A 15,160-nucleotide genomic window follows, 5' to 3' on the forward strand; every position below is an offset into this window, starting at 1 on the left:
TACCCCCTGCTGTTGTTTTTGTGGTACTCTTCACAAGAGAAAGAGGATGTATCTCGTGCTGTTAACTGAGAGAATGAAATCAGCATGTTTAATTTGTCTATAAAGAGAAAAAGCATGGTGGAATCAGAGATGAGGTACAACTACAGTAGCATCTGAGTGAATTAAACGACATTCCTATTTCTATTTCTATTAAAGGCTTCCACTTATTTATTTTATTTATTGTATTTTACAACCCGCTAATTACGGTGTAACTAGTTTGTAATTATGGGGTACTGATAAAATGAGTGAGTGTAAGTTACTGTATTATTTGATTCAATCTTTTTTTTACCAGGACTACCTGTCCTATTGCAGAAATTCTTCACTACCTCTGTATTAAGAACTTCATGGGAAGCAAATCTTATTAACACCAGTGTCATTAATCTGCCACATGATATGTGACTTTATCACAGAACTTGTGGTTTGATGTCTTTGCGTATGGTCACCAGCTCAAAAATAAGACTTCCTAGCCACTAGAATAAAAATACTTTATGACAATAACGTTCAGAATGAGCCCCATATTGACTAAGTATCTCAATGTTTGTTGGAAATAGAGAGAGAAAGGAAGAAATCCCATCAAAGTATTACTGAGATATCACATTAACAAACTTGGGAATGGTGTTCGTGAGGTCACAGCGACGTTGAACTTTGCTCACCAAAATCTAATCAGTTCATCCTTGAGTCCAAGTCGACGTTTGAGGCGAATTTGATGAAATTCCATGGAGGCGTTCCTCAGATATCGCATTAAAGGGATAGTTCTGTTTGTTTGAAGTTGGGTCCTATGAGGTACTCTCATACAGTCAGTGCACTGGGTAAAGCACTCTGGACGCATCGTGCACCGAGATAGGAGAACTGCACTCCAACTGCGGCAGGCACAGAGAGCTGTCTGCTGAGTGTGAAGGGGGCCCTGAGCAAAAACGTAAAAAACAGAAAAAATACATAAAGTGCTTCCATACTGCTCACCTGGCATAATGCAAGTCTCCACAAGCCCTGAGATGCCAAGTTGACTTGAAAAGATGTCATGTACACCCTGTTTTTAGCTGAAATCATCACTGGAGCTAGCAGCTGAAATTACAACAACTAGGGTACACCCTTGCTATAGTGACGATTTTAGCTAAAAACAGCGTGTAAATTACACATTTTCAAGTCAACTTGGCATCTCAGGACAACCCGACTCCATAATGCCTCCGGTCTGGCTATTGCTGGCGGAGGCATAAAAACAAAACAAGCAAGCACTGCACGAAAAACCTACTTTCCGGGACTTTGCACAACTGCAAAAAGTTGCACTTTGCAGGTCTTTGTGGCACTTTGTGGCAAAGTGGGGGAAAGTACTACATAGTGTCCACATATTGAGCACTATGCGGTCATTTATTTGCCCGGAAAGCAGGTTTTGTATGCAGTGAAAAAGCGGTTTGTTTTATCTTTGTAGAGAATTTTGTGGCATTGCACACAGCTGGACAGAGCATTGGGTCAATAGTAGGCTAGTCTCGCTGGCCAGCCTCCCCTCCCTACCGTGAGAAGAGTCTGGCGGCGCAGCAGGTCTCCATTGTGGGATTGCGATGGGCGGTGCTTGGCGGCAGTGCCCTTGGAAAATAGTTTCCAACAATCCAACTTGCCATTTTCAGCGTGTAGCAACGAGCTAGCATGTAGGTTTCTGCCGTTAGCTTGCTAGCTAGTTAGCATTGTTGGTTTCACTGAGGCAGCAGGGCACTGTTTACAGCGATACACAGGGAGGAGGGAGCGGAAGCCGCTCTGATTGACATGGTCGGAGCCAATGACAGAGCTTGTGACGGCTCGTGCACACCTACAATGGCAAAATCGCTTTTCCGCTGTGTCGCAGCGTTTTTGTCGGCGTGGAAACCAGCTTCAAGCTTGGAGCTGTAGAAACGTTTTCAGGTAGATGTACACAGAAGGGTGGGGGGAGGAAATGTGTAGGAAGAGCTGTCATTGGGTAGCTTAACGAAAGGTCCCGCCCTAGTCCCGCCCTTCGAGCGTTAAGCCGCTCAGAGACAAGCCGCCTCTGGTCTGCGACAGCGAAACGCTGGGCAGTTCCTGCGGCAGGGGGCGCGAGGTTGAAATGGACCAATCAGACGCGGAAATAGAGAAAGACAGCCTATCAAGATGCAGCGTCAAAGAGGCTTTCACAGGAGGCATGCCGCCGAGCGTTTCATGGTGTGTACAGCCGTTATAAGCCGGGAGCGGACATCCCGCTGCAAAACAGTCGCTCCAATGGGGAGCAGTTGTAGAGCAGGGGAGGGCTTATCGCAGTAGCCTGTTTCCGTGCAGCCAGACGACTCTCACAGAAGGCAGAGGAGGCTGGCCAGCGAGACTAGGTCAATAGTTGTTTGAACTTTCCTGTGCTTGCTCTCCTCTTCTGAGAATTAAATAACCAAGAACATCAACCGGAACAAAGTCTGTGACAAAGGTTGTTTAAAATATTGATATTTGTCCCCCACCAAAGGTAGGCTACTATGGATCGGTCTCCGTCCACTGACTTTACAATGCTGGAGCGGCATTGACAATGAATGGGACTGACCCATCACAGGTGTTTATTATTCATTTATTTTTGGTACTCGAGTAATTTTCTAGACGGGTAGGCTACTCCTCCTGAGTAGAATTCAACTGCAGTAGCATTAGTTTGACTTCCGTCAAATATTGCAGTTCTTTTTCATGTCTTGATAGAACTTCACTGAATCAATGAGAACCAAAAGCCTGAAAATGATGTCCAACTTATGTAAATCAATACAAACAATTCCCGCAGCCTTGAAGATAAAATCACAATCTCAGAATCAGTTAATTTATTAAGCACATGATCAACTTTTAATACATTAGAACATCAGAATGAGCTTTAGCTGCTTTGTCAAAAACAGAAAGGGGAAGGGGGGGACACGTCTGTATGTGCTGGGGATGTGGCCCTCACTCCGGCCTCTTGAAGTGAACATAAACTAAAGAATCCCTTTAAAACGAGCGAAACAAAAACACGGCTGATGCATGGCGTTGAACGCTTTCAAAGAAGATGGCTGTGAAATAGTGTCAAATCATTGCTTTTTAATCCACTATTGTGCCGTTTAAATGTGGTGTCCAAAAAAAACAACACTGATTGTCAATACAACATAAGTAACAATGAGTGCTCACACTGGTGATTTTAACACACAGGATCAGAGACGACATAGCTGGGATCACGAGTGGAAGAGGAAGAGCAGGTCAGATGACCACCAACTGTGATTAGCAGCAAAATAAATTCTTAAGGCAAATGTTTCCAAGCTTATTATTGAGCGGTCAGTGAACTCTAAGCCGAGGATGACTAAGCAGCTCCACGAACAATGGCCTCCATTCATAGGAAACATTTCAAGGCAGAGTGGGGGGAATCTATTTGGTTCTAATCCTAGTCTAGTCTAATCTAGCCACCCCCACCCACAGTTTCCAAAATTGACTTTTGTCCCCTTCCCAGATGCTGGCGATTTTTCTCATCTCCTTTGCTTCAATGTGATCTGTGTATCATTGCTGCATTGTTATACAAAAAAACACCCATAACATTTCAGCCCTATGGTGGTTCTCCAGACACAGTTAAGGAATAATTATTAATGGGTTCAAATCTGTAGGTAGGCTTGTTTTTAATTCAAAACAAAACAACGGAGTGGATCTGAACTCAGATATTTACCATGAACAACTAAGACATCTCCATAGTAAGAAAATGTCATATGCGTGTTGTTTGGGACAAGAAACATCCTGTGTTGCTTTTGTGCATGTGTCAAAACAAAAGCAACATATTTACTGCAGCATCACATGCTACAGTATTGTGTGGAGAAATCCAGTAACACAGGATGTGTTGAGCCAAATTATATATTGTGATATATTGAAAATAACACATTCCTTTTAACAGTATAAACATCTGACATGGTATTGTCCAAGCACAAGAAACTAAATCTAAATCTCTATACTGTGTCTGGGCTCCCTTGGTATGTCTTGGTCCAACATAGCAGAATCCTTTAACAAAATATACATGAACTTTAGATGAACAATATACAAAATATATCTTATCAACGATGTAACAAGATGAGTGGGCATGGACAACTGTGAGATGAGCAGCAAAGACAAAACAAATCAATACGCAACCATTCACAAGTGGATGGATGATTTGTGGAGTCTACATCATCAGTTTCTGAGAGACCTTGACAATAATCTCATTTACGCAGTTGTTTTAGATACATTGCTGTTGCTTTGCTCTACCCCCTCCTGGGGATGGAGCAACAGTGCAGAAAGCATGTGTAAACTGGGACTGAATCTGCATGTTAGGCCAACTGAGAAGACATCATTTTAGCTCTGAAACTATTTGGGGGATAAGTCAGTCCTGTGAGTCGACCAGCTGAAGAAATACTCTGGGTTAGAAACTAACATGACATAAACACAGATTTTCAACAGTCATGCATTTCACTGCTTACTGTATTACAACATGTTAGCCCATTGAGCTATGGCCAATGTTTAGCTCACTGAAGACATTTAGAAGCAGTTTAATGAGAAAGATTCATTCTACTCGACGGTAAAGATTGCCTGAATAAATATTCACCATGAACTGAATGGTTTAATTTGCTGTATATTGTTTATTCAGTAATCATTTTATGAAATCTTCGTCAGGGAGCAGAAGGGTATTTATTCCATCCATCAAGCCAGCTAAAGGAAAAGCCTGGCTCATTTATGTGAGCGTTCCAGTCCAACAACCTGCTTTATCTGAATCCCTGCTCAGTAACCATGGTAACTTATGCCTCTGAACTTTTCAGCTTTCTGGCAAAGAATATCCGACGGGCAGAAACAGACTCCCTAAATTCCGCCAGGTGTATTTTCGCGCTCGGATCACTCATGTCATGAAAAAAATAAAAAATGAAAATCATGTCTCACCACTTTCACGGTCTCCAAAATCCATCAATCTGACATTCACTCCCATTTATTTTCTCAGATCTTACACAGGGTTTTGAATTTTAATGCGTAAAGATGATACAAATAAATTCTGTATGATTTCAGCAGGTAAACATTATTTTATTGAATGTGGCAAGACTTTCCACCTAGTTTTAAGTAGGAGACGGTCCTTTTGGTGTGCTTAATTCCTTTTCCTTTCTCATATATTCTATTCTCATATGTACTGTATATCCATCTGTATATAGATGTCTATGCTTTTTATCTAGTACTGTGCAATAATCTATTCTGTGCAATATATCTTCAAGTGCAATATGTTCTATGCAATATCCCTCTTATTCTTATCCATTTAATATTTTTGTATTGTACTGTATACTGTTTATATTTTTGATTATCATTAGGCTTGCTCCAAATAAATCTATTAACATAAGAAGAGTTGAAAAGAATGCAAGGTTAAATAAATAAAAAAAAGCTGCCTAATTTAATTTCCCAAAAGCATTCCTGAAAAAGAAAGCATTGCTCTCAGCAAAACTCCCCTGAATAAATAAAGGGGGGGGAAAAAGGGGGGGGCGAAGGCCCACCCTACTCTGACGAGCAATCGTTCACCGCCTTCACTGTTCTTATGCACCCCGGGCGCGTGCCGTGCACAAGTTAGCGTCAAGTAGACAAGGCTGATTTCACTTGGTGGAACGAGTTGAAGCTAAATTGGAAGTTATGCTTTTCAAGTCAGCCTGGCTTTATTTAGCTGTGTTGATGGAATACCCCCAAGGCTAAGTTTGTGTTGTTTTTGTCTAAAACAAACAAGTAAACAAGTGCTTAGTCACTAGATCTACACATGGTCAACTATGGACCAGACACACATTACCTGAATATGAGCGATGCTTATCCATGTTCTTCATTTTATATATCTTAATATACAGCCATATGGTAGTATATCTAAGTGAGATAACATGATGGCACCATCAGCCTATAACGCTTAGATACAGATATTATCTAATGGAGGTTACTATTGAACAAACCCATTTATCTGAACCTCCAATTCGCCTTCAGTGAACTTTCTCTACCATTCAAAATATTCCATCATCTTTTGGCAAGAGAAAGTTGTCACACACAGCTTAGCAAAAACAAAAAAACAAAAAAAATTATTGGCATCATAAGCAAATTGTATTTACATTATGAATAATTTGAAGTGAAGGTTAATTACTCAAACATCCAAACTGATCAGGTAACCAAACAGGAATACTGAACAAATTATATGGCAGTGTTAAATTAATGCTCTCCTAATTCAATATTTGTAATTGTGTCATTGAAATGCTGTAATTAAAGTATTTGACCTACAGATCCCACACATGCAGGCATCATATTTTGAACATGAACTATCCAAGTATAATAACATTATTCAGTCCCCTTAACATTTTGCTTCCGAAAACGCTTCACTCATGAGGTTTGGATCAGTGAGTCTACTGCACAATATCCTGCTTCATGTAATCAGACATGTACTGGAAATGCAGCTGGTACAGATCATGAATGAGTCCACAAATGGAGGTGGAGATGGAGAGTGGTATTTTTTGTTTCTTGTTTCCAACTAGAAATGTCAGATTGTATATTCACAACGTATACGAAAACGTCAATCTATTCCTATTCTATGGTCTTGTAATTTATATAAAAAAGAAAATTTAGATTAAGTGCTTTAGTCAATTAGAAACTATCTCTGTTAATAGTTTAAGTGTTGTTCATATAGTCAAATCTACTGTTTTCTATTGCTATACTACTCTTCAAATGTCACAGAGTATGGGGATGCAATATCTACTGTGTATATTCAAAGAGAATAGATTATAGGCTACATCTAAATATAAAATCTTTATATTTTCCAGTTATGTCATTTTTCCCAATCAACTGTGGTTAGTATTGCTCAACTCCAACAATATTTTAGATTGTTTTGGCATTGCTTCTGTTACTGGGCACATCCACGTCAATTTATTTTTTATTTTTAACAACTGGTAGTTGCTACACTGTTTGGCTATGGTTTGCCAAATGTGACTTGGTGCTAATAACAGCTAAACATTAAACTTAACATAGATTTATTCTAGTTCTTATTCTATTACAAAACTCCTAGACATAAGAGTTTTTGTGTCATTGAAGATGTTTTTGACTCTGCATATCTAGGCCTTGAGCTATATTCCTATAGCAGCGGTTGAATTTCCTTTGATTGTGTATACTGTATAAAAGCTTTTGAAACTTACTATGTACATTGTGCCTTTTAATGTCGGTTACAGTTTATCACTGCATTTAAGTTATTATGTACGGTTATGTACACTTACTCACAAAGGCAAATTCCTAGTACAAATAAATCTACCTGCCGATTAACTTACTTTTAATTTTGCACATGACAAGGACAGCACTGTTTTACTGTATGTTTTAACACTGTGATTTCCCAGGATAGAAACATTTTCAAAACCCCTTCAACCAGCGCCTTTGAATTTATTAATAAAACATGAAAAAAGGACCCATCTCTGGACAGTAGAGGGCAGTGCAGAGCCATTTTGAGTCAAGAGGGAGAAACTAAGGGAGAGGTCACCGAATGTGTCAACATGATCTATCCTTCCTTATGTTACTCACTTTTTCACCACCAGATGATTCCCCCCCAAGGCTCAGATGATGGACTTTGTCTCTCATCCTTGGACTCGTTTTCTTTCAAACATACCAGCGCTCTCGAGCTATCAGCAACACATCCATGATACCAGTTTTGGTTCCCGACCCCAAAGGTTAACAAAAACAATATGAATTTCCTACTCTCCTCTTCCATCCTCATTTAAGATGGAAAATCTTTATGGGTTTTTTTCCTTCTGCTTTTTTCACCAGCTGTGAAAGTGCTGGTTTTCCCACTTGCTCGTGCGCAGTTCTCCTAATGCAAAGAGTGACTAGAGTGTTTTGTCTAAGAGTCAAGTCATTTACTCCAATCAAATACCCAGAGAGGACAGCAAAGAGACTGAGAATGACTTGTGTTTAGAGTCCAGTCCGTCGCTCCTCTCAGACACCTCTCGGCCGTACACCATCCTCCATCACTGTGGTTCTGAGGTCAAGTGCTACATCTCCCACTGCCCACTCTGAACTCCTAACATCCATACAGGATCTCTCCTTCTTCTCCTCCTCAATGCTATGCCTCCTCCATCACTTCCATGACCACAGTCCTGGGCCCGGTTAGGATCAGGTTGCTGACGGTCCGGTAGTCCAGAGAGAGGACGTTCAGACCGTTCACCGACACCACAAACTGACACACCTAGACAGACACAGAGAAAGGAGAGAAAGGGAGATCTTGAAGCTCTGGTAGTTTTGTGCTTAACTTTCGTGCCAATAAAGCACATTGAGATGAATGGAAAGAGAGGAGGGGCTGGGAAGTGATGGGAGGTGGAGACAGAAAGTAAAAAGAAAGAATGAGCGATTTGACCCCATTCCTCTATAGATGCAAGCAGGTACACAAACGTAACTCTCACTCCATCTCACTAACATCTCACTGTAACAAACAAGGCTTCAACCAGCCTAGGAGGAAATTCAAACACACAAAGCTCATCTTACAGAGAGCTACAAACACACCCTGATGACACTTGACATATGAAGTTGGAGTTGTGCCTAAAATGACACCAGGTACAGTAGTACAGCATGAGAGCCATGTCCCAACCACTCCCTGATCACACCTGGACCGCGCCTCGCCTTATCCTCATCTAATCAGTGTTCCCACTCGGCCGCTGTGATAAAAAGAAGAGCTGACAGAAGTGCTTTCTAGCTGCAGCTGTTGCGACACACAACGCGGCTTTAGCTCAGGAGGTAGAGCGGGTCGGCCAATGACGCAAGGGTTGGCGGTTCGATCCCCGCTCCCTCCCAGCTGCCGTCGCTGTGTCCTTGGGCAAGACACTTAACCCTCCTTGCTCCCGATGGTGTGTAGGCACCCTGCGCGGCAGCCTGCCGCCATTGGTGTATGAATGGGTGAATGTAGACTATCTACTCATTGTAAAGCGCTTTGGATAAAAGCGTTATATAAATGCAGACCATTTACCATGACCATTTACAACGCTTGCTGTGGTGCACGTCGGCGAGCTACTGACAAGGCACACGCTACATGGGCAAGCACACTTGGATGCTGACAGAGGTATGATGCATGACAGAGATGACAGAGGTATGATGCATGACAGAGATGACAGAGGTATGATGCATGACAGAGATGACAGAGGTATGATGCATGACAGAGATAACAGAGCAGCAACAGTTTCTCACATTATTATTCCAACAGTTATGTTGCCTATAAATCAATGAAGTGAAGAAATGCACGACTGATGATCGGAGAAAACCTCACCAACAAGACAATTTTTCAGGGAACCGAGAAAGAACGGATTGACTTGTGGGTTCTGGATGGGTTTCATAGGGCCTGGGTTCACCAAACATACAGGACCAGATGACAGGGTTGTGCAATGGAACCATTTCAGTAGCCAATTCTCCTAAAACTAATTAATGTAACCTACAAAACGGAGACTGGAGCATGAATGGAGCGTAGAATTATTGGGATTTGGGGTTCTTTCCACAGCCATTGCTCCTAAATGTCTTCCCTGTGCTCCTAAATGTTTGGGATGAGACCGAGATCAAAAGACAGAGAGGGCGGAAGGGATTGAGAGGAAGAGAAATGGAAGAAAGGAGAGATGAAAAGAGAGAGGGAGGGAAAGAGGCCGAGACCGCTAGTCTTAATCCTGTGTTGAGGAGGAATTTCGGACCCTCTATGTCAGGGGTTCCCAAACTTTTCAGACCAAGTACCACTACATACCAAACCAAATTTCCCAGGGACCACTTCCACGGCGTATACCCCCCCCCCATAAAATGAAATTTGCTGATTTAACCATGCAATACAGCAGGCTAAATAACAATATAAGGCTACTAGCTGGTTCAAAATGGAGACACACGGACACTCACATACACACACACACCTGCCAACATTAAGCTGTGAAAAAGAGGACCCATTTAAAAAAAAAATATGATACCAGAAACTTCACTCTGGCTTTAAAACTGAGCCTGCTGCAGCCTCTGAAAGGAAATGTTCAAAATTGTGATGTTTGCCAAATATCGCGATATTTCCAAAAATCGGCCCAATCCGGCAACTGCTCAAGGTTAATGTGTATGTTTTTTTTTTACAATTCTCTGGCGGATCACCAGGCGGAGCTCGGACCACAGTTTGGGAACCAATGCTCTATGTAATCCCATGTCAAGCCCATGTATACTCAAAACTACAGAATACGTATACTTACAAAGCCCAACAACAACTCTATCTCACACACAATCATGCACACGTGTGCAATGTCTCCATTTCTCTCACTACCTCTCCTCTCCTCTGTCCTCCACTTCTTTTTACCCCCCCCCCCTCTCTCTCCCACTCTACCCTTCTCTCCGGTTGTTGTTGGTCTTGGCCGGGGTCCAGCTGGAGTGAATGGCTCCCAGCAGTGAGAGGGTTAAAACTTCTCGCACACAGGGAGAGAAGAGAGAAAAGAAACAGAGCAAGAGAAAGAGAGAGATATATTCCAAGAAAACAAGACGTTAAACTGGCATCCAGCCACGCAAACTGTATCCAACGCAGAGGCAATTCCTCCTTTACAAAAGAACAGGCTCAGGTGATGGATGTCGTGGGTTTGACTTGGCAGCCAGAGAAGCAGAAAAAAAGCTGTACTAAAAAAGAAGAATACCAACTGGATGAATGAAAGCATACAGTGGGATTGTCTGCTCATAAGCTTCTCTAAGTCTAAGTCTGACCCATCACCTTTTTTTGCACGACTATCAGTGGTCATAGTTTTATGTGCAAGTGTGTGTGTGTGTGTGGGGGGGGGGGGGGGGGGGGGTCATAGGCATAACCAATAATACCTTTAAATATTCCTCTGACATTCGGTTGACTTGCCAAGTTGCCAAAGAGCAGTGACAGAGAGATGCAGAGGGGGTGAGAGACTCGGACCGTGCACACACGCATGTGCGATCATGTGCAAACACGGTGCACACTGTACAGTATCCATGGATGGACACAAGGTTACACATGTAACATACAAGACGTGCACGCCATCGGCGCTCACTGTAGCCTTATATAAGTGCGTTAGAAGTAGCAGTAAGAGTGATGTCTCTGACAGTTACATAAGTGTGCCGGCCTGCCGGGTCGATTATGGTTAGGACTAAGTTGGGGGAGTGAGAGAGACAGAGGCAGAATGTTTGGGTGCAAGTGTGTATGATGTTGACAAATGAGAAGATCCTCGTAAATGCATTTTATTACCTGCCCTCTCAGTTCAATAGACCCTTTTCACGGGGGCACAGGTGCGAGCAAAACACTAATGAGGGTTTCCACATACCAATCATGGAATTTTGAAACCCTCATTAGTGTTTTGCTTGCACCCTGCCTTTTTGACACAAAATGGCCCCCGTGAGAAGGGTCTATGGTGGTGGTAAAAAAAATAAAAAATATTTTGGCCGCTTGCCCGGGACTGCAGTGCCAATATCTTTACAGCATAGCACATAGCACATTTAAACAGTTGTCCCTCCTGATCCTGATCTAGCACTGGATCTCTTTGTGCAGTGTAAAATATTACTTTATGTAATTTAAATACACACAGACTAGTGAACTGTAAAGGTGTAACACATATTTATGCACAAAGTCTAGGAATGTATTCTACCATACAGCACAAATTAAGAGGAACAAATCTATCATGTGATAATCTATCATGATGCTATCATGTGATAATCCTGTATCACTGGAAACTCTATATGAGAATAGCTAAATGCATATCTTTTGCATGGTTTTCATTGGCCTTATTTTCATGAAAATTACAGAGAATTTAAAAGTTGACGTGTGTTAACTTTCAATTTGGGTAAAAAAAAAATACACTAAAATTTGAATTACGAGGTTTTGGTCTCAATAGACCACAAACAGATGAGCATGGACATCTTTATGACTGCAACATACAGCTGTGAACTATGACACGTGGCACTATGGTGATAAGATATGAGTGGCGTTAACAGAAAGCAAAGCAGAAGTGATATTATATTTCCAGCAGAGACTGCTTCCTCCTTCAGTCTCCTTCCTCTCAGCTCTCATCCTCCACACTCCTCTCAAGCTATTCTGCTCTTCTCTCTGCCCCCCTCCCTCTCTCAAGCCCCAAATGCACTGGGAGCGTCTGACGCTCGCGTTTTGAAGTCCACCCATTGTTTTAAATGGCCAAATGCACACCAAGGGCGTTCTGACGCCCGTACTCCAAACCTGTTTGGATTTTGGAGTGTCAAATGAGGATCCAGCAGCGACCAAAGCACTCTGAGCCCCCCCCCCCCCCCCCCCGCTCTAGTGAATGTAATCAGCTCATCTACTGAAACTAGATTACTCTGCCCACTTTCATCCCCACCTGTCTCGATATGCTCCCCAAACTAATCTCACTGCAGTTTAAATATAGTAAGCGTGTAAAATATAACGCTGCACTATAGCAGGACTGTCTGAACAAAGTGAGAATGCTCTTCTAAACACATCGGCTACCAAAATATATTTCCCTGCTGCATGTCATGATGAGATCGGCAAAAGTTTGGATAGACTGGATTGCTTCCTGCAGCAGCACTGCCTGATGACAGGTAGGACGATTACAGCCTCTGACTTGACAGGGGCTCAAAACTATGTACGTATAACAACTTTTTATACATTGGTCATTGTGCCTGCCTACATATAAATTAGTGACCTTTTCCCCAAAATACTCATGGTTCTGTGCTGTTGGTATTTTGTAGCCTATCTGATGCCTGCAGTTGCGCTATCGGAGCAGAAATTGACGTGCATCAAATGAGGCGCGTCAATTAAGGCTTTCTGTGCATTTGGGGCTTCAGGCTCTTCTGTCTTCTCTCTTCCCCCTCCATCTCTCAGGCTCTTCTGTCTTCTCTCTGCCCCCCCTCCATCTCTCAGGCTCTTCTGTCTTCTCTCTGCCCCCCCTCCATCTCTCAGGCTCTTCTGTCTTCTCTCTGCCCCCCCTCCATCTCTCAGGCTCTTCTGTCTTCTCTCTGCCCCCCCTCCATCTCTCAGGCTCTTCTGTCTTCTCTCTGCCCCCTCCATCTCTCAGGCTCTTCTGTCTTCTCTCTGCCCCCTCCATCTCTCAGGCTCTTCTGTCTTCTCTCTTCCCCCTCCATCTCTCAGGCTCTTCTGTCTTCTCTCTGCCCCCTCCATCTCTCACTCTCTTCTGTCTTCTCTCTGCCCCCCCTCCATCTCTCAGGCTCTTCTGTCTTCTCTCTTCCCCCTCCATCTCTCACTCTCTTCTGTCTTCTCTCTGCCCCCCCTCCATCTCTCAGGCTCTTCTGTCTTCTCTCTGCCCCCCCTCCATCTCTCAGGCTCTTCTGTCTTCTCTCTGCCCCCCCTCCATCTCTCACTCTCTTCTGTCTTCTCTCTGCCCCCCCTCCATCTCTCAGGCTCTTCTGTCTTCTCTCTGCCCCCTCCATCTATCAGGCTCTTCTGTCTTCTCTCTGCCCCCTCCATCTCTCAGGCTCTTCTGTCTTCTCTCTGCCCCCTCCATCTCTCAGGCTCTTCTGTCTTCTCTCTGCCCCCTCCATCTCTCAGGCTCTTCTGTCTTCTCTCTGCCCCCTCCATCTCTCAGGCTCTTCTGTCTTCTCTCTGCCCCCTCCATCTCTCAGGCTCTTCTGTCTTCTCTCTGCCCCCCCTCCATCTCTCAGGCTCTTCTGTCTTCTCTCTGCCCCCTCCATCTCTCAGGCTCTTCTGTCTTCTCTCTGCCCCCTCCATCTCTCAGGCTCTTCTGTCTTCTCTCTGCCCCCTCCATCTCTCAGGCTCTTCTGTCTTCTCTCTGCCCCCCCTCCATCTCTCAGGCTCTTCTGTCTTCTCTCTGCCCCTCCATCTCTCAGGCTCTTCTGTCTTCTCTCTGCTCCCCCTCCATCTCTCAGGCTCTTCTGTCTTCTCTCTGCCCCCCCTCCATCTCTCAGGCTCTTCTGTCTTCTCTCTGCCCCCTCCATCTCTCAGGCTCTTCTGTCTTCTCTCTGCCCCCCCTCCATCTCTCAGGCTCTTCTGTCTTCTCTCTGCCCCCCCTCAATCTCTCAGGCTCTTCTGTCTTCTCTCTGCCCCCTCCATCTCTCAGGCTCTTCTGTCTTCTCTCTGCCCCCCCTCAATCTCTCAGGCTCTTCTGTCTTCTCTCTGCCCCCTCCATCTCTCAGGCTCTTCTGTCTTCTCTCTGCCCCCCCTCCATCTCTCAGGCTCTTCTGTCTTCTCTCTGCCCCCCCTCTCTCTTAACATCTCCTCCTTCCCTTTCCTTTGCTCTCATGCTGTTCCTGAAAGTTCACATCTTCCTTTACTTACACAGTTTAATTGACCCATGGGGCCTTGGACAGCAATTTTGAGCCCACTGTAATTTAATTCACCAATTTGAAAGCAAGGTTTTTATGTATTCTTGAAAAGCTGACTATAGTATTTGAACATTTTCAGCTGACAGCACAAATGATGTGCTTATTTTTGCTCTTTGTTTTCTCTTCCGCAATCATCTGATTCTGCACTCCTCTCTCTCCAGCCTCTCTCTCTCTCTCTCTCTCTCTCTCTCTCTCTCTCTCTCTCTCTCTCTCTCTCTCTCTCTCTCTCCCTCCTAGTTGGTCCTCCCCCTCCAAGTTGTGGTTAGGGTCCTACTGCTCTGCTCTGCATTCCCAGGATTCTTTGCTGCCAGGATGTGTACATTCCTTCATGCCAGCTGTAGCAGTACTATACAGACATAACGCCTTCACCCTGCTCCATCTCCTGTCTGTCTTCTCCATGTCCTGTCTCTCTGATCCATCTCCCGTCTGTCTATCTTCTCCATGGAGGCTGTGGCAGCTACAGCAGGCCTCCCCCCACTGTGCCTACCCTTCTTCTCCATGGAGGCTGTGGCAGCTACAGCAGGCCTGTGCCTGTTCCACTGTGCCTACCCATCTTCTCCATGGAGGCTGTGGCAGCTACAGCAGGCCTGTGCCTGTGCCACTGTGCCTATCCTTCTTGCTTTTCCTGTCTCTTTCTAGTCCAACAGTTCTCTCAGTCTGCAGCTTAGATGAGACCGTATTTAAAGAACAAATCCACCACACTACCACCACCTTGACACTGTAAAAAAAACAGCTAGGCTAATGTGCGTGTATGTACAGTATTTTGAATGTTTGGGCCTATCTTGTTGTTTGGTGTATTTTTCTTACTTTCTAAGTT

The 15,160-nt window shown here is 43.8% G+C and overlaps 1 protein-coding gene across 2 annotated transcripts in view; it reads right to left on the minus strand.

The window, feature by feature from the left end:
- Positions 1–2,847: 2,847 nt before the first annotated feature.
- deptor (DEP domain containing MTOR-interacting protein) overlaps positions 2,848–15,160 on the minus strand; it is a 70,052-nt gene continuing 57,739 nt past the window's right edge. For both annotated transcript variants that reach the window (XM_083640254.1, XM_083640253.1), the window contains exon 10: positions 2,848–8,227. In XM_083640254.1, the coding sequence (XP_083496380.1) occupies positions 8,105–8,227 (123 nt within the window). In that variant the 3' untranslated portion in view covers positions 2,848–8,104. The remainder of the gene's footprint in view (positions 8,228–15,160) is intronic.

This window comes from Poromitra crassiceps, assembly GCF_964638095.1.
Source record: "Poromitra crassiceps genome assembly, chromosome: 1".
Classification (NCBI taxonomy): Eukaryota; Metazoa; Chordata; class Actinopteri; order Beryciformes; family Melamphaidae; genus Poromitra; species Poromitra crassiceps.